The 20086-nt window shown below is 39.0% G+C and overlaps 1 protein-coding gene across 1 annotated transcript in view; it reads left to right on the top strand.

The window, feature by feature from the left end:
• The window catches only part of asic4b (acid-sensing (proton-gated) ion channel family member 4b), a 91668-nt gene that overhangs the window by 62633 nt on the left and 8949 nt on the right, over positions 1-20086 (top strand). Inside the window, exons 2-5 of the mRNA XM_036569839.1 lie at positions 587-731; positions 3061-3188; positions 5517-5670; positions 18530-18583. Coding sequence (XP_036425732.1) covers positions 587-731; positions 3061-3188; positions 5517-5670; positions 18530-18583 — 481 coding nt within the window. The remainder of the gene's footprint in view (positions 1-586; positions 732-3060; positions 3189-5516; positions 5671-18529; positions 18584-20086) is intronic.

The following is a 20086-nucleotide window of genomic DNA, read 5'->3' as shown; positions in this document are numbered from 1 at the left end:
GAGGGAGATCATACATCATGATGAATTTGAGCCTCCTCTTCAATTTCTCCCATCTGCAGTAGAGAACATTTTCTAGTGTGATTAGATCTGTACGCATAAGGCCTCCATCACAAAAGAACAGGGCGAGGCTGTGTGTGTCTGTGGTCAGCACAATACCATAAAAGTGACAGAGAGGAACGTTACATAAGTGTTTATGGTCCTTCTTGGCCAAAACTACATTAATAGAACAGTGGAGCATTGTCTTTCCCTCTCTGATAACATAAGCACATAGCATCCAGTGCCAGTGAACAGAGTGCACTCGAATTAGACTAAAGTGCAGGTGCACTGACCAAACCTCCATGTGGGTTTATCACCCAGATTACACAAACATGACAGAAGGTAATGTTGTCTTTTCTTTTTTACCCATCTTCCTGACATTGGATCATTGGTAAATGTGTGTCTGATGTCTACAGAGCCTTTTATGCCACAACAAAACCCACTTAAACTTCAAACAGTCTTCAAATTGGTCCTACAAAAGATGAAAAGCAAGCAAAGTGGCTGCGTGCGTGTAACATGACGACATACTTTGTGTGTTTCTGAACTGTAGGTGTACACTCGCTATGGAAAGTGCTACACATTCAACGGGAACAAGACGTCTGCAAAGAGGACGCGCCAGGGGGGCATGGGGAACGGCCTGGAGCTGATGCTGGACATACAACAAGACGAGTACCTCCCTATCTGGAGAGAGACTAGTGAGTAAAGCCACAAGTACTTTTACCTTAACTAAAAATGGCCCAACCCTATTCCTCTAAAAGCTTATTATTCCAATTTTTAGTGTTACACACTTATTATTATTCAGCAAATTTTTATACCTCGAAATATCTAGTAACTATTATGAATTATTGAATGACTACTATGAAACTAATATCAAAGGTAAGTAGTTGTGAGTGTGAGGAAGAGAAATCTGCACTCACTGATAGGCTTGTGGAGTTTAAATTAACTGTGTACATGTAAAATGGGCAGAAAGCTGATATCAGACACTGACCACAAATCTGACAATGGTGAGTGAGGAGACAGATTGCATATGACAACAGATGGGCAACAGTCAATAAATCTATAAGGTAAGTGGAGCTCATAAAGTGGCCAGTGTAATGAAGTTGGTGGAAAGTGTCCAATCTGTCCTTATACCCTACAATTAAACAGCTGAATTAGAATTAAAGGGCTATTTTTATTACTGTGCCTTTAAGACTGGTATATGTAAATGAGCTTTGTTCTGATTGGCTGCCCTGTATTGGCCTATATCTTTAGTGTGAATGGGCAGGGCTAAACTGCAATAGGCTAAATAGGCATATACACTATATGGACAAAACTATTGGAACACACTGCTTAATGCTTGAATTCAGGTGTTTCATTCAATCCCATTGCCACACGTGTATAAAATCAAGCACCTAGCCATGCAGTCTGCCTTTACAAGTGAAAGAATGGGTCGCTCTAAAGAGTTCACTGAGTTCGAGTGTGGTGCTGTAATAGGATATTGTTGTTGCAACAAGTCAGTTCGCAAAATTTCTTCCCTCCTAGATTTTCCACGATCAACTGTGAGTGGTATTATTAAGAAGGGGAAGCGTTTAGGAACCACAGCAACTCAGCCATGAAGTGTCAGACCACGTAAAGTTACAGAGCGGGTCGCCGAGTGCTGAGGCACAGTGCGTAAAAGTCACCAACGCTCTGCTGATCAATAACTGCAGAGACCCAAACCTCCTCTGGAATTAACATCAGCACAAAAACTGAGCTGGGAGCTTCACAGCATTGGGTTTCCATAGCCAAGCAGCTGCATGCAAGCCTTACCTCACCAAGCATAATGACAAGTGTTGGATGAAGTAATACAAAGCACACCACCACTGGACTCTGGAGCAGTGGAAACATATTCTGTGCAGTGACGAATCACTTTTCTCTATCTGTCAGTCTGATGGACGAGTCTGGGTTTGTTGAATGCCAGGAGAACGTTACCTGCCTGACTGCACTGTGCCAACTGTAAAGTATGGTGGAGGAGGGATAAATCTATGGGGTTGTTTTTCAGGGGCTGGTCTAGACCCCTTAGTTCCAGTGGAGGGAAACTTTCATGCTTCAGCAGACCAAGATATTTTGGACAGTTGTACACTTCCAACTTTGTGGGAACAGTTTGGGGAAGAACCTTTCCTGTTCCAGCATGACTGAGCCCCAGTGCACAAAGCAAGGTTCATAAAGGCCTGGCTGGGTGAGTTTGGTGTGGAATAACTTGTCTGGCCTGCACAGACTCTGACCTCAACCCCATCAAACACTTTGGGATGAACTAGAACAGAGATTGTGAGCCAGGCTCTCTCATCCAACATCAGTGTCCGACCTCACAAATACTGTTCTGGATGAATGGGCAAAAATTCGCACAGACACTCTCCAAAATCTGTCAGAAAGCTTCCCAGAAGAGTGGAAGCTGTTATCCATGTCAATGCTTTTTGATTTAGAATGGGATTCATAAAAGCTCTTGTAGGTTTAATGTGTAGGTGTCCCAATACTTTATCCATACAGTGTCAATGCAAATGCATCGGTTTTTATATCATCACAAAAACAACAGTTTTCATATGTGGACTGACAAGTAATTTAAGTGACCCTTATTAGTCCCACAACAGAGAAATTTCACCTCCTCATTTAACCCACCTGTGCAGTGAAACACCCACATACACACTAGGGGGCAGTGAGTACACTTGCCCAGAGCAGTGGGCAGGCCTATCCACAGCACCCGGGGAGCAGTTGGGGTTAGGTGCCTTACTCAAGGGCACTTCAGTCATATCCTGACGGCTTAGGGGATCAAACTGGCGACCTTCCAGTCACAGAGCTGGTTCCCTAACCTCAAGTCCATGACTGCCTCGAAATAGTCCATTTTTAAACTTTAACAATGTTTAGATGCCACACCAAAGTCTTTCATTTCAAAAAAGCAAGGAAAAATTGGTATCCCATTAAAGTCTGACCACACAAAACATTATCTAGAAATTGTACATATGAGAAAATGCACAGATAGATGTTTACTTGCCATCCCTTTCTGCTCAGACGAGACAACTCTGGAGGCAGGGATTCGTGTTCAGATCCACAGCCAGGACGAGCCTCCCTATATTCACCAGCTGGGTTTCGGAGTTTCTCCAGGATTCCAGACCTTCGTATCCTGCCAGGAACAGAGGGTATGATCCAGGAATAAGAACATGCATCTGATAAGGGAACATAAGAGCACTGAGTATCATACTAGCGTATCATTGAAATGGTATTAAAGTGATAGTTCAGAAATTTCCCTTATACCTCAAATGTAGTCACTCAACTCGTTTACGGGTTAAAGTCTGTTTCTGTAAGATTTGCACTCAAGCATACAGTCATGAAATATCATAAATCACAAGAATCAAAAGAAATCTATCTGAGATTACATTATATTTTTAGGTTAACGTAATGGGCCTCATTCATCAATTTTCACCAATACGTTTTTCAATAAATCTGTTCTTGAGAAAGGTCCTAAGAAAAGATTCATGATGTGTTCTTAAAGCACAGAACTGTTCACATCTTTGTGCTCTTGAGTGTGTAGATTCTGTTCTTCCCTAAGAACAAATCCCAAATAGGAAATAATTGGTGAAGGTCAGAATCTTCATGATTCAAAAAGAAATTTCTTCTCAAGAACGGTCAGTAAATGAGGCCCAATGTCACTTCATCCTTGAAGGTGAAAGAAATAGACTTAGAGTCTTTGTGTCTTATTATCGTGCATGGAAACAGAAACTTACATCATTATGACACATTTAAAATACCCTATTTACATATTTTCATACTAGTTTTTAGACATTTAGGGAGTGAAGAACCAGTTTTTATTGCTTTTTTCAAGAAATCTTACTAAGTAAAACTTGTATGTCGTTGCTGTTGGAAGTAAAATCTCATATCTCCAAAATGGTAACTTTACAAGAGAAGGTAAACACACTCATCATGTTTAACGGAGCATTTTTGTCCAAGTAATTTTAGAACATTTCTATTGTCCCAGGGATCATGATTTTTTTAACATAATGCAGAGGTCTTCAAATTATGCACAAAAAAATAAAAACATGAAAACTGGACATTTTGTGCAATAACGACGGTGTGTATATGTAATATAATTTTCCATTTTTCCCGTTTTTGTGAATGGCCTTTTTTGCAGTGTATCTCAAAATCCTTGAAGTAACACAATGTAAGAGGAGGTTACTTCTTAAACAAATAAAATGATTAATATCATAACTATTGACATAATTATCACAACTTGATGAAAGACATTTGTGCTTTTTTTGTGCCAGGAATTACTTAAAATAAGGCCACTTTTAGTACTGATAAAGCTAAATAAATAAAATAATCTTACACTCACAATGTTTTGTAAGACAAGTAATCTTAAAGACAAAAATGAGATTTTTTTGGCTGGATATGAGATCATTTTTCTTGTTAAGATGTTATTTTTTTGCAGTGAATACTTTTGGGGTAAAGGGTAAACTGCAAATTTGGGCAAACTATCACACTACAAGGATCTAATATTTCACATTATGAGACTGTTGTAAGAATATTACAAGGTTATTTAACCTATCTCTATACATTTTGCTTGATTGTCATTTTGACTAGTGAAAGTGTTTTCCATTGGTAGATAACTGCACTTGTTTCAAATATTAATTCTTGAAATAAGCAAAAGTATCTGGATTATTTCTTGAAACAAGTATAATTATTAGATTATTAGAAGAAATAACGTAAACAAGTAAAAATGTACAGAAATAGATTAAATAATCATATAATATTCTGACAACATTTTCTTAATGAAAATTTTCAGATTTATTAGCTAGATCTGAAGCTGCATTATGTAAGATTTATGGATTTGAGACCTCTCTGGTGGAAATGTGTAACTGCATGCACTGCGGGTGAATCCGATGATTGAGAGCGCGTTGAAAGAGAATTCAAAGAGAACTCAGTCAAAACTTGGTGAAGGACATGTCTTTCTAGGATGTAAGTGAATTATAGACTATTGCCATTAGTGTAACGTTGATTCTGACACCTAAACATTGAGTCAGATCTTCTTTTTAACTCTGTGCGGGTGACGCTGATATGTGAAGACGTATGACGTAGTCTGAAAAATTACCACAAAATCAAGCCTGACACCTTCTAAATTATTATTTCAGGCTTTACAGGGCGACTCGCAGCAGCACATGTTTATTTTTCCTGACACAATAATGTTACATCTTTCAATTTGAATAAAAATCGTACTTAATGCAGCTTCAAGATGTTTTTATGTATATCATTTTTGCAGCGCACTTCAACAGCACATAACTTTGGCTTTTGCAAGGCGTACACGGGGACACACACACAATATTGGTTTAATATGCTTTTGAGGACTTAAACTGCCTCCAGTGATACTTGTGAGGACCTACAAAAAGGAGATATTGCTATTGGTGAAGAAATTTGCCAAACGCTTTTGTTAACCCAGCACTTTTTAATGTGTTTTTCTGTAAACGTCCCACTAGCTGTCGTACCTGCCACAGCCATGGGGGAACTGTCGAGCATCATCTGAGCCTGTCATCCCGGGATACGACACCTACAGCGTGAGTGCCTGCAGACTGCACTGCGAGAGCATACAGGTCCAGAGAGAGTGCAACTGCAGGATGATCCACATGCCAGGTGTGCACCTTTAAATGTGTGTGTTTGTGTGTGTGTGTGTGTGCGCGTGTGTGTGTTTCTGTGCGTGTACATCCTGACATTGTATGAAGACCAGAGGAAGTGGAGCTAATCTACAGTGACAAACACAACAGTCCTCATTCTGAAAAGTGCTTTCCTAAAAAGGAAAAGTGCATTTTTAAAACAAAGGGGAAAAAAATCCTTCTGGATTCTGAAGTGAACATTTAGAGTCAGGCTTAGTAAACTCATTATATACACAGTCACATACTAAAGTTTGGGTACCCTTGGTCAAATAACGTTCTGTAGATTTTCTTAGTGAAAATGAGTTACAGTGACCATGTTTTAGCTTTCAAAAAAGAGGATACTGGGGGCCAGACAGCAGCACATGGCAGACTGCAGGAGGCAAACCCAAACCTGGACATTTTAGGCAAATTATAAATCCTGTTGGGATGCATTTTTTATGTCCCAAAAAGAGGACATGTCCTGGGAAATGAGGACTCCACACCATTTCTAAATGTCTGCTTCATTTTCTCCTCCAGTCACTGCTTAGCAACCATTTGCCATTTCCTTGGCCAAACGTTCAGTGTTTTTAGCCGCTAGCTAAAGCAGCTAAGCAGGATGTGTGTAAAAGCAAGATGTAATACCCCAATAAAGGAGAAGTTACTCATTTCCAAAGCCAAACACAAATAAAGAGAAATAGTTGTTAGCAGTGATCTGCAAACTGTCTACTTCTGTGCATGAAGGCATCAAAGGTAAGATATAAATAGTCCATAAACATTTTCCCTGCTGCCATGGCAGTATACCTTAGTTTAGGGCTCTTGTTGGTTTGGGTTTTTAGGTTTGCTTGTGTTCTTCGTCTTTATGTTTAGCTGTCCATTCAGCTGTTAGTTATTGGGTTAATCTACCTCTGTTCTTCTTAATGTGTGCGTAATCTTCCTATTGTTTTGTTTTTACTTATGTAGTATGATTTGATAATGGCACGCAACATAGCATGTTTGAAAATATTTGCCTGGAAACTTGCTGTCATCTTTATGCAACAGAGCAGGTCAAAACAGTTCCTTCTAAATCACAATTATGAATATTTTAACTTTATTATACCAGAAACATTTAATTCAAAATCTTTTTTTTTTAGAACTACTTACAAACTCCATCCCAAAAAGGACAGGATGTGAAATCAATGTAGATGTGCACCACACCCCAAAAAAAGCTGGGACAGGGGCAATTTAAAACTAGAAACATTCTTAAATATTCAGAACATATTTTCAAATTGGTGATGCTTAGGTATAAGAGGAGCATCCAAAAAAGGCCTAGACCTTTATGAGCAAGGATGGTTTGAGGTTTACCACTTTATCAAAAATGTACAAGTACATATTGCAACCGTTTAAGAACAACGTTCCCCAACAAGCATTTGGTTGTTTTTATGGTTTTAGGTATTTCACCTTCTCTGGTCCATGATATTCTCAAAAGATTTAGGTAATCTAGAGAAATGCGTAAAGAGCAGGGCTGAAAAAAAAAAACACAACTGAATGCCCTGAGAAGCCACTACATTAAAAACTGGCATGCTTCTGCTGTCAAAGAGCATTTTTATCACTGCATCCTCAAATGCAAGTTAAGACTGTACTTTGACTGGTCTGAAGAGTCCATCTTTCAGATTGTTAATGGAAATAAACAGTATGGACGTTATGTTCTCTAGAAGAAAAGGGCCATCCAGATTGTTACCAGCATAAAGTTCAAAAGCCAGAGTCTGTCATGGAATGGGGGGGTTTGGGGGTTCAGGGATTACTTGCACATCTGATGATTGCACCATTAACATGAAAGATATACACACATTTTGGAGCAACATGCTTAGTTCAACATAACAGCAAGAAACACTCTGCATGTGTTACAACAGCAAGGCTGTGTAATCAGAGAGTGCGGATGCTAGACTGACCTACCTGTCTACTGTTGAAAACGTGGTGCCTTTTGAAGTGAAAATATGACACTGAAGACCCTGTATAGCTGTGTAGTTGAAGACTTGTATAACAGAAGAATGGTAAAACGTTCCGCTTATGAAACTGAATCAGCGTGAGTCTTCAGCCCGCAAAAGTTTATGAAATCTTATTAAAAGGAAATGTGATGTAGAACACAGAGGTAAACATGCCCTCTCCTAACTGTTTTTGGAATATATTGGAGGCCTTGCGGGGTGGCACGGTGGCGCAGTTGGTAGCACTGTCGCCTCGGAGCAAGAATGGCCGATTGGACATGCTGAATTGCCCCTAGGTGTGTGTGAATGTGTATGTCTGTCTGTCTGTCTGCCCTGCAATGGACTGGCGACCTGTCCAGGGTGTATCCTGCCTTCTGCCCAATGACAGCTGGGATAGGCTCCAGCACCCTACCGTGACCCAGAAGGATAAGCGGTTTAGATGATGTATGTATGTATGTATGTATGTGTGGAGGCATTACATGGAATAAGCATATATTTACAAAATAATATTAATAAAACAATATAGTTCACAAAATGTCAAATGTTGTGTTTTTGTACTGTTTTTAATTTGATACAGGTTTAACAGAATTTACTAATCACTGCTTTTTGTTTTTATTAGCATTTGACTTAATGTACCAGCTTCCTGGGAATTAGGTTTGTAGATAACCTGTATACCACAAGCCCCAACATGTTGTACATGTTTAACCACTGACACTACTACACTATTATGGTGATCTAAAGTGTCGAAATACTAGCATGTGCCTAATATTACACATGGGACATATACATGCCATCACATATGTCCCATGATGTCCTGACATTATATTAAAAACTTTGTGTGCATGTAGACTCAGTCGTTTCAGTGCTTTTAGAGTGCACGTCTCATCTGTAAATTCACCCTTATTGACTGGCACACACCATCAGCAGTTCCATCAATCATCCTCACGCTTGTCAGTCAAGTCGTTCATTGGAAATGGATTTTCGGGGCCATTTGTGAAATGAGCTTTCCGCAGAGATGAGCCTCAAGCTCCTTGCCAGTCACATCTAAAGCCTATATAAGCACGACACATCTCATTGGCGATCAAGCTTTTAGAGTGCCAACCTCTTCCCTCACTGCTTCTGTCTCTGTCGTTCTTTTCCCACTTTTATGGTTTCTGGAAGAGGAGTCACTTGGGCAGCTACATTAATCGGCTCACAGCTTCCAGGACGAACTGCAAATCAGATATTTGTACAGTTCATCTATTCATTTATGCATTGTGGAACATATCTTTGATAAAAGAGGCCAGACACCACCTACAACCTAGTGGTGTATATGACGCACAGGGATACACTGTATACCCACTAGGGGTTCCCAATTTATTTCACATCAGGACCCCCATGTACAGTTTTTTCCTTGCAACCCACCAAATATTATGTGTAGACTTGTCTTGTCTCTTTGATATTTACATGAAATCTATTGGCTCTAATTTTCACTACGAACTGGAGATGGGTCAGAATGTTTGAATATTCAAACATAGTCATGAAATATTTTAAAATCAAACAGTAAATTAGGAATTTTTATATGCAAATTAGCTTCTCTCTAACATTATATATTCCCATGAACGCTGTCTGAACGCTACTCCACCAGAGGGCAGTAAGGAGCCTGCATCTTTGGTCAGTGATGCACAATCCTGTATTTTTGGGAGTTTTGGAGTTGATGGAGTAGACCCCTCAACTCCACTTAATTTGAACCAAGACAGCACCAAAACGCCATTAAAACGAGGATGTAGTGCAGTGACATGGGAGGATATTTTAAGTTGGGGTGCTGAATGTTTTAAATTTACATTTTTTTTATTTAAAATGATTATTTTTTATTTACATCAAACAGAATGTTTAATACACAGAGATACGACAATATATAAACCTAACTTTCAAATCAAAGCCTAACTTTTCGCTCCAACTGCAAATGTCGCACTCCGTATTGACTTAAAAGGGCAGAGCTGTGGGAGATGCAGACAGTGTCCTCTCAATAGGTTAGAATATGAACCAACCAGATGTCATTATGCAGAAAGAACAAATAATAGTTGTGATGCGCGGTGTGGCAAGACAGCTTGAGAACAGACCCAAAATTGTGAATCTCACACCAAACTGTGAGATTTGGCAACCCAGCATGCGAAAGTGAACATACACCATTGTTAGCTTGCCAATATCAGCCTCAGATATGCTGCTCACAGAGGTACAGAGCCTCTTATATCTATTTTATGTTAAGCTTGCCACAACTTTAAGGATTTTTAGGATATCAGTTGCATTCTGACTGCCTATCCATACGCAGTTCTATGCACTGGTTTTTATCTGCCCAGTGGGAAACACAGTTTTGCACTATTTATAGTAGTGGAATAGGCATGTGAAGGGCAACCGTCAGCGTTGACCCTATCATCAGGAGATTCAGAAGTCCAAGAGAGGATGGCCCTCCCACTCCCCGCAGCACGATGCTAGCCAGCGCAGGCATCTGTTAGCTGACATAACAGAACTCTCCTCCAAGCGCATTCAGCTGTCCAATGACGTTGCATTGGCAGCAGTTCAAAAAGATGTGGTAGCTGGCTTCACATGCCTTGGAGAAAGCTTGGGTTTGCCTTCGCCCTCTTAGTGGTGGGTATCATGTGATTGGGGAAGGCCTAACTAGTGGGCGGAACTGGATCTGACTAAACTGGGGAGAAAATTGGAAAAAAATCCCCCCCAAAAAGAGGAATACCTGTGTGAAGTAATACCACTGCATTGCATCTTTAGAACATTCTTCAACATGTTTCTCTAAAGCATTTAGAAGCTAGTAAGTGAGATAACCCTGCATGTTTGCTGGCACAGAACCACTTTATTTCCTTAACAGCAGTGTCTGGTTGGTTACTTTGCAAGACAGTCAGGTGGGCTTTTTTCTAACGAAGTAGGCAGTTCTTTGCTACACTGACAAACAAAAACACATCAGACCATCCTATGACAGTCAGAAGTCTGGCTTGTTAGACTGGCACACAACATTGCAAATCCCATATGGACTCTATCGGAAATAGCATCATTGTAGTGGTGGTATAATATGAAATCAAATGGCGACTCACAAACATACTGCTAAATTTAATATAATGAACAATGAAAACTGTGGCTGGTTGATGTTAATAGTTATGTCACATAAATATGAAAAAGGTCTTAAACTTTCTTGGATAACCCTTGCTTTGCTTTACAGTGGTACAGGTTGTACAAGACTATAGAAATGACCTGGAGCTCCACACAAAATAGTCTCTCAAATACTAATGTGTAAAATGTGTGAAAAAATTAACATATTCAAAATTTAAAACTATAACTTACACACTACATTTTCTTTTCATGATTTCAAAATTTCTCCCTAATTCAATCGTTAAGATATAAAGTCAGCCCGAGTGTTTTGATGTGAAATGGTTCATTGTAGAAAAAAAAAAAGGAAACTCAGATTTCTTTACAGTGGTGGTGATAGGAACCAAGGGTTGTGACATCTATACTGTAAATATAGTCATTTTATTTACTGTTCAAAATGACCAGCATCACTGCTGTGTCTGATCCACTCGTACCAGCACAACACACACTAACACACAACCACCACGTCAGTGTTACTGCAGTGCTGAGAATGATCCATCACCCAAATAGTACCTGCTCTGTGAGGGTCCATGGGAGTCCTGACCACTGAAGAACAGGGTAAAAGGGGGCTAACAAAGTATGCAGAGAAACAGATGGACTACAGTCTGTAACTGTAGAACTACAAAGTGCACCTATACAGTTAGTGGAGCTGATAAAATGGACAATGAGCGTAGAAACAAGGAGGTGGTCAGAATGTTATGCCTGATTGGTGTATATGTAATATTGATAAATGGTAAAATGCCTCCAACATGAATACATATAAGAAAGACATAAACCAATGTCTCACTGTCATCAGGCCGTGTACTCAATCATTTTATGTTATAATTTTCTGTGATGGAGCTTTTAGAGGCATGAAACTCTTCAAACGTCTGGTTTCTATCACCACCACTTTGAATGGCAATTTTCTGTTTTTCATCAAAACCCTTTGAATGACTTTTTTCACATCTTCACCATTAAATGTTAAAAAAAATATTAAAAAGGTGGAATTCTCCTTTAAGCAATTGAACTTTGTGATGTTTTCAGTGCAGAGACATCAAAGAAAAATGAAAAGGGATTACATAAAAGCCTTAAGAATACATATGGATAACTACATGCAGAAGATTCCTCATCTCAGCAGTGATAACAGCATACAGAATGCATGGAAGGAGGCTCAGAAGAGTCTGAACTGGCTTCAGGAGCACATAAATTACATCAGCACAACCAGTTGAGAGGATGAACAGGTTGAAAGAGAGAAAGCAGATAGCAATGTGCAAAATAAAGGGGGTCCTGAGATAACCTCTTGGACTCACCGAATGTCTCAAAATCAAATTCTGGGAGCCCCTAAAAATTATGATTTTTACGCTGTCTGTAAAAACATGCAAATTCAAGGAAAAGTTATTGTTTAGCCTGCTTCACTCTGCCTGTGATATTCTTAACTAACCGATGCAGCACTGGTCTGCCTCAGGGTGGCGCTGTTGCAAATTGGTCTTCATAGCGTAGCAACTGTAACTACATTTACATTTACGGTATTTAGCAGACACTCTTATCCAGAGCAACTTACAATTTGATCATTTTTACACAGGTAGGCGAAGGTAGAGTTATGAGTCTTGCCCAAGGACTCTTATTGGTATAGTGTAGGGTGCTTACCCAGGGCGGGGATTGAACCCCAGTCTACAGCGTAGAAGGGTTACCTGCTACACTATACTAACCACGAATTATGCACCAACCGCACCGACTATGCCTGGTATTCCTCTGAAAAACTTAACAATATGCCGCAGCATATTTGCAAATCTGAAAACTTACCCAATTATCCAAGAGTTTGGAGGAAAGAGTGAATTGTTATTCATTTCTCAAACCGAAGACACAACAGGAGATGTGTAAGATCTCACCTGTGTGGTAGAGTGCATTACCCATCTAGAAAAGAGCATTTCCAAAAATGTTAAACCAAACATTTTATTGCCGTTGAAGCTGGTATCCGCTATAGTGAGTGAGTAAGCAGCCAGCCAACTCTGGAATAGGTAACCAACATGGGACCTCCCAAAATACCAGGGAGTATTTCGCACACCGCCACTCCACAAACCATGGAACAAGAACAGTGGAAGGCCAAGGAGATGTGCATGTTGTCAGTGACTAAAAAGCTAACAGCAGAGCTCAAAGCAAAAGACCTGCAGATGGACTAAGCCAGAAAGATGGCATCAGAAGAACTGTCCAGAGAGAAAGCGAGAGAATAAAAGAGAGAGGAAGCCGAGATGACAGGATCAGGAAAGGTGCTGGAACACTAGAGAAAGAGTGTGCAGAGTACAACGCTGCGCAAAGGAAGAACTTCGCCTTGTAGAAGCGTATCCAGAAGCTGGATCAGCAGCTAAAAGATCAGCTGCTGGAGAAGAATGAGGTGATACAGCAGCTAGAAAAAAGTGGAATGCAGAAAAGAGAAAGGTGAAGAAGTGCTGAAGCGCTTGAGAGATACACAGCCTTGAAGCTGGGAAGCTGGAGCATGAAAAGAAGATCATGAGAGCTGATAGATAAGCTGGAGAAAGTGAGAAAGGAGAAAGTGGTTCCTGTGGTGGCTGTGCGGAAACAGAGGCTGCTGCAGAAGCTGAAGCACGAATGCCGGGATGAGAACGAGAGCAAGAAGGAATCCAACAAGCAAAGGAAGACAGAGAAGATGGAATAGAAGCAGGAGAAAACCACAAAGGACATGAGTGAAAAGACCAGAGAGAAGAGTAGCTTCTGGAAAAGACTGCGGTTGTTATGGCAGCGGAGAGAGAGAGAGAAGACACCAAGCAGCTTTTGAGCAAAAGAGCTGTAATGTATGAGTTCTAGAAATGTCAATAAACACTCATTTTTATCCTTGATGTTTGTTAATAGGAGTACAATAAAACAACAAATAACTAAGAAACAGAAATTGTATCATTAAGTAAATGAATCTATTGACCGTCACAATGTCTAACATGAAAATAATTACTCACAATATTAGAAATTTTTGACTGTTTTGGATTTTTTTAAAACAAAAACAATGTCTTTATAATCTTGTTATCATAAAAGCACAGTAAAAAATGAGAAAAGAGACTATATAGCCATGTTAGGACTGCTTCTCCCTGTGTGTGCTTTAAGTGGTCACTTAAAGATCCCTAATTACCAGGGGGTATGTGATGAAGCCATACACTCATGTGCAATGTATGTTCACATAACAGTACTTACCTCTTGATGTGGTCTGTCAAGACTCCTAGGGGAACTGCCGGCGCAGGTTATCATCCTCTTTTATCCAGGTTTTAAGGGCCCACAACCATACGGAGAGAGGGGGGGTGATCCCATCGTCAGCAATCCTGAAAAGAAAAAGGATTTTTTTTTACTGTAAGCCACGTAAAAGTATACTTACCTGTAGAACGTGTACAGATCTGATGATATGTCAGTTTTAAACAGGGTGGGGAGTAATTACCTAAACACTGCTTTATGTTTGCTGAGTTCCCCTTTGTGTTAATTGGTTTAACCTGGGGTGGGGTTAATACACAGGGAGGTCAGCTCAGTGAGGGGGGGGGTCCTTTTTTTGGAAACAAGAGTGTGAGGGAAGTCTCTTCGGTCTTTCGACCTTGAAACGAAAAGGTCCTGTGCTGAGGTTGAGCCAGGGCAGTAGAGAGTGGACCAAGCTAATGGCTGTTTGAGGTCCTGAACAGTTCTATGTACTTGTTCTATGAGAGAACTCTCTTTTCGTTTTCTTGCAGTTTTTCTTTTTCCTTTTTGTAATTCACTTAATAAACGTTGATGTATTTGCACTTACCTTTGGAGTCACAGTCCTTAATTTTGGTAGACCCAGGATTCCCGGCCAACCGCTCGAGCAGGCGTGAGTCCGAGAATATCCAACATCACGGGGTATTTTTTGATTAATTCATTTATTCATTCATTCTGGTAAAAGGAAGTGATGCAGTTCAGTCTCAGGGCGCCCCCTAATGCTCTGGAAAGAATAGAGAATACAACTTGGATGGTACTTAAAGTGGGAATCCACCGATTTCCTTCTATTCTATGTCTATTCTTTTAAAAAAACACGTGAACAGTCATTCAGAGTGTTTTCATGTCAAATGTTTCCCTCTTGAGAAACTTAGTGACTCAGATGTCCTTACAGTGGTGGTGATAGGAACGAGGGGTTGCAATGTCTCCATCGCAAATGCAGCCATTTTATTTACCTACATGTGTCTTTTGAGTTTTTATGCAAAGTAGTGATCACATAGTGCTAAATCGTGCTAAATCTGAGGTAAGTTTGTTTTGGGGACTAGTTTGCTTTACAATGGCCCGTATGTACCCCTCCACCCTGAACTTTAAAAATATGTTTGAGACCCAAAACCTTCTCAAAACTTTCATAAAAAACAGTGTCTCAGACATCAGGCAACATATTCATAACTGTTTCATGTCACAACTTTCTGTGAAGGAGCTTTTAGAGGTGGATGTCTGGTTCCTATCACCACCACTGTGAACAACCTGACTTCTCTAGAATGGAGCATTTGACATGAAAACACCCTGAATGACTTTCTTTACATCTCAATGATTGAATTATGCAGAAATTTTGAAAAATCCATGCAATTCCCAGTTAAGGTAGAGATGTGCCATGGCAAAGGTAACGTATAACACCAAAGAATTCATTTATTGACATATTTATTTAAAATATACAATAATGTACAGTTATTGTCTTTACTTTAGAATTTTTTTGGCTTTTTTCCTCAACAAATTTAATTATCAATATTTTCATTCTTCCATGCAAAATAATAACTTCTTGTTTGCTCGAACACTTCTTACCATTTAAGACATGCTACATATGATCACTCAGAAACCTGCCGGACACACAAACCCAAACAAGTGGTGTTGCTATGTTTGTTACTCAGTGGTCTGGTGGACCAACCACATTATTGGGTTTTTAAATAAATACATCCATAACAATGCATGTAAAAATACCAGATGTTTAAAATATCACAAGTGTCCAGCGTAGGGTTCTCTTTTAGCAGCTGTAGCCAGTCAGCAGCCTGTCCATGTTGTCCACCCTCACACACACATATACACATATACAAACACATACACACACAGACACACACTAGCAGCAGGCCATGTAGGAGGAGAACAGAGTGAAGGACACAGCACCTCCACACTTTTACTCCCTGCGGGTTCACCAAACACCACATGTGTAATATAAATGTATAAAAGTAAAGAACCTGACAGCACAGAATCCATACTGTAGTTTGACCAGAGATACTACAACCATGTAGGTGCACTTTTTAGGTTTACTGACTGCAGCTCATCTGTTGCTGCACAGCTCATCAGCCACCCTCCACTCCATCCAGCAATGATAAGGGATCACACAGGCTGACCACTGAGAAGAAATTATTTAGGTGGTGGACCATTCCCAGCAGCAGTGTCATGGTGGTGTGTGTTTTGCTGGTGCATCATGCTCTGGCCCTTTATCAATGGTCAGTTTCTGACAACAGAGCTGCTCTTGGCTGGATATTTTTGTGTGGTTCGCTGCTTTCAGCCTAGCAGTGATACTGACTTGTCCAAACCCCACAACACTGGGTCTGATACACCCGTACAAGCACCGAACAAGCTACTAGACTGATTAACTATGTTTTTTTTTCTGTTTGATTGATCATTGATGGCCGGCTTTGACATTTCGCAAAGGATTTAAAGTGATGTCTGTGGGTTTATACCTGAGCAGACTCCATTTGAAGGGTAAAATCAATACATTCAGGCAGAAAATAGATCTGAACATGGTTTTGGGAGGTAAAAGTGAGCAGAGTGAGCAACGAATGAAAAGTCATCATATTATCTTGAGTCTATTTAAAGGATTAAAGCACTGAAGCATTCTACCACCATGGCCTGGGGTTAACTAAAGATGTTTACAGGTTGTTTTTTTTTTAAGTGTTTTCACACATTTTCTGAAATTGGGGCTTATTTTCTGAAGACTCTCAACACAAAGCACAAAACATACTAACGGTGGTGTACATTACCTTTCCCACATTGGGTAAAACACTGATGGCAGCACTAGTTTAAACTCTGACATTTGAAGCCTGTAATGTGCTTTACTGTGAATGTTTTAGTGTTTCAGTAAATTCTTCAGTAAATACTTCAACTTGAAGCCTCACACTGAACACTGGAGGAGGCTTTAGTACAGTACGCTTCACTTTACTTAGAGCGGACAAATACAACTTATGAACTCTTATAATTTGTTATGAAAAGTACTTATAATGTATTATGTTAACAATTCATAATGCATAATAAACATGGCTATAACATGTAATGCATTTTTATAAATATTTATAGCCATGTTTATATAATGTTTATTATAATGCCTTATGAACGCATTATAACATGTTATGAATGTGTATATAGATGCTTACAAAGGTGACATTCATAGAAAGTGTTACCATCTTCAACATTCTTTTTGCCCCAAATGACAGGACCTTTGTAGCATAGATATACAATGACACACCATGTTGGTATATTTCTACGCTCTTTAAAATAACTCAAAATAATGGCTTGTTTTCTCAAAATCTTGAGTTAGTATGTTAAAATAATGACTTTTTTCTCTCAAATTGTTACTTCATATCCCCAAAAAATGACTTATTTTTCTTTTAATTTTGAGTTAGCATCTCAAAATAAGGACTCATTTTCTGAAATTTTGAGTTAGTATATCAAAATAATGACTCGTTTTCTCAAGATTTTGCATTAGTATATCAAAATAATGACATTTTCTCAAAATGTTACTTATCTCAAAATAATGATTCATTGTCTCAAAATGTTGAGCTAGTATATAAAAGTAACAACTTATTCTCTCAAAATGTTACTTAGTATCTCAAAATAATGACTCATTTTCTCAAAATCTTGAATTAGTATGTTGAAATAATGACTTTTTCTCTCAAATTGTTACTTAGTGTCCCCAAAAAATTGTTTCAAAATGCTTTTGAGGATCTCAAAATAATGACTCATTTTCTGAAATTTTGAGTTAGTATATCAAAATAATGACATATTCTCTCAAAATGTTAATTAGTATCTCAAAATAATTACTCATTTTCTCAAGATTTTGCATTAGTATATCAAAATAATGACATTTTTATCTCAAATTGTTACTTAGTATCTCAAAACAATGACTCATTTTATCAAATGTTTTGAGCTAGTGTATCAAAATAATGACTTATTCTCTCAAAATGTTACTTAGTATCTCAAAATAAGGTCTCATTTTCTCAAAAGTTTGAATTAGTATCTCAAAATAATGACATTCTCTCAAAATGTTGACTGTTGAAATGATGAGTTAATAATTTCAAGAAAAAACATGAATTATTTTCGAACTACTAAGTAAATATTTTGAGAAAATAATTGTTTTGAAATACCTGGTCAAAATTTTTAAATGCTGCTGGCAAAAAAGAGGAAGAAAAACATTGGGTTTTTTTTCCTCCTCTATGTTCCATGGGAACCAACTACTCACTGATATCGCTCAGTGAAACGCACTGTGCCTGTAAATTGTCAGCCTGGTGCTGCTCCAGGTTTAGAGCGGCTTTGCTGTACTCTTGTCTTTACTTTGCAATTGTTGTATAAAATGATGTGTCCCGAGCTGAAGGCACTCCCTCTCATGCGTTGTGTTCATTAAAAGCATAAACTTGCAAAATAGTCCATTGACAAGCTTTTCTGCACTGTTCCACAGTTTCTTACTTCTTTTTTATTTATTCATACTGATCTCTCTCTCTCTCTCTCTCTCTCTCTCTCTCTCTCTCTCTCTCTCTGTCTCTCTCTCTCTCTCTGCAGGAAGTGCGGATATCTGCACACCAGCTAAAGTGAAATGTGTTGACAGGGCACTCGGTAAGATAAAAAAAAAGATTCATTTATTATTTCCTCGCTTATTACGAGTTACCATCTGATCTCCAGAGCTGATAGCACATAAGCTAACGGCCTAGCCTAATTATAAGTTTCAACACCCACTCATCTCCTTCATCACCGTCATATTAAAAATCTCTTAACTGTATTTTTCCCTTGTTTGTTGATGAGTGGTCGAATAGAAATGGTGCAAAATTACTGGGAATAAATTCTGCTAAAAGCAGCGTGAGTGCAAAAGGTACAGCTTACCCCATATGTGGGACAGATGGAAACAGAGAGAGGGGCTGGTTGTAACATTTGGCAGAAAATCTATCAAGTCAATGTAAAACACAATTCAGTGCAACGCTGTTGTTTGAGATGAGCTTTCAAACCTAAAGGCATAACATAGGCATCAAAATACATATTACTAGTGAACAGAGGTGGCGTCCAATGTGGCAAATGTATTTTTGACCATAAATTAGATCAGCAAATATCACGATGATTCTATTTACATGACATTTATTGTACATTTCTGATTAATCTGTAAATAAAAACTTCCAAAAGCACTGTGTTAAAACTAACCCTGCAGTGTGGAGGCTGCACTTTAGCCTGGCTGGATGTTGTTTGCAGTGGTAGTGATTTTATTTACTTACATGTGTCGTCTGAGCTTTTATTTGTAATGTTGATGATGGTAAAATAGTGCTGAATCTGATGAAGTAAGTTTGCTTTGGGGACTAGTTTGCCTCACAACGCCCTGCACGTACACCTCCACCTCCACAATATGTTTTAGACCCAAATCCTTTTCAAAACTGTCACATAAAAATAATGTCTCAGACATCAGCCAACATATTCATGTCACAACGTTCTGTGAGGGAACTTTTAGAGGTGGATGTCTGGTTCCTATTGCCACCACTGTGAACAGTCTGACTTTAAATTTCTCTAGAATGGAGCATTTGACATGAAAAAAAACCGTGAATGACTTTCTTTACATCTCAATGATTGAAATATGGCATGCTAGCATGTAATACTGGGAGATTCACTCGAAAGAGGCCCCGAATATTCTGTAATAACTCTCGCTAGGACAAAGCAATCTGACCGAAACAATGTGCAATGTGTTCCTCAGTATATGGAGCTTCCATATATGGAGATCACTTCCAGCATCGCATGTAATGCAATCAATTACACATACGTCAAAGTATGTGGCATATTTTTTGGTTCAGATTGCTTCATCCTAACGGGAGTTACAACAGAATATTCGGGGCCTCTTTCGAGTGAATCTCCCTGTATTAGCGTGCTATATTGCGACTACTAAGAGGGGGATTAATATAAAGTAGATGTGATTTCTTTGATTTATATAGACAAATCAGAAAAAGCAAAACACATGATGAAAAAAGTTTCCTTTTAAGGTATGGGAGAATCTTGAGAAATAGCTGTATGATTACTGTGAAAATGTACAGGTGGGAATATTAGAACAGGACTATAAGCAGGTTCTTCTTGAATGTGTTTAAC

Source organism: Colossoma macropomum, unplaced genomic scaffold (assembly GCF_904425465.1).
Source record: "Colossoma macropomum unplaced genomic scaffold, Colossoma_macropomum, whole genome shotgun sequence".
NCBI lineage: Eukaryota > Metazoa > Chordata > Actinopteri > Characiformes > Serrasalmidae > Colossoma > Colossoma macropomum.
The sequence above is the reverse complement of the archived record's forward strand: the minus strand, read 5'-3'. Positions and strand labels throughout refer to the sequence as shown.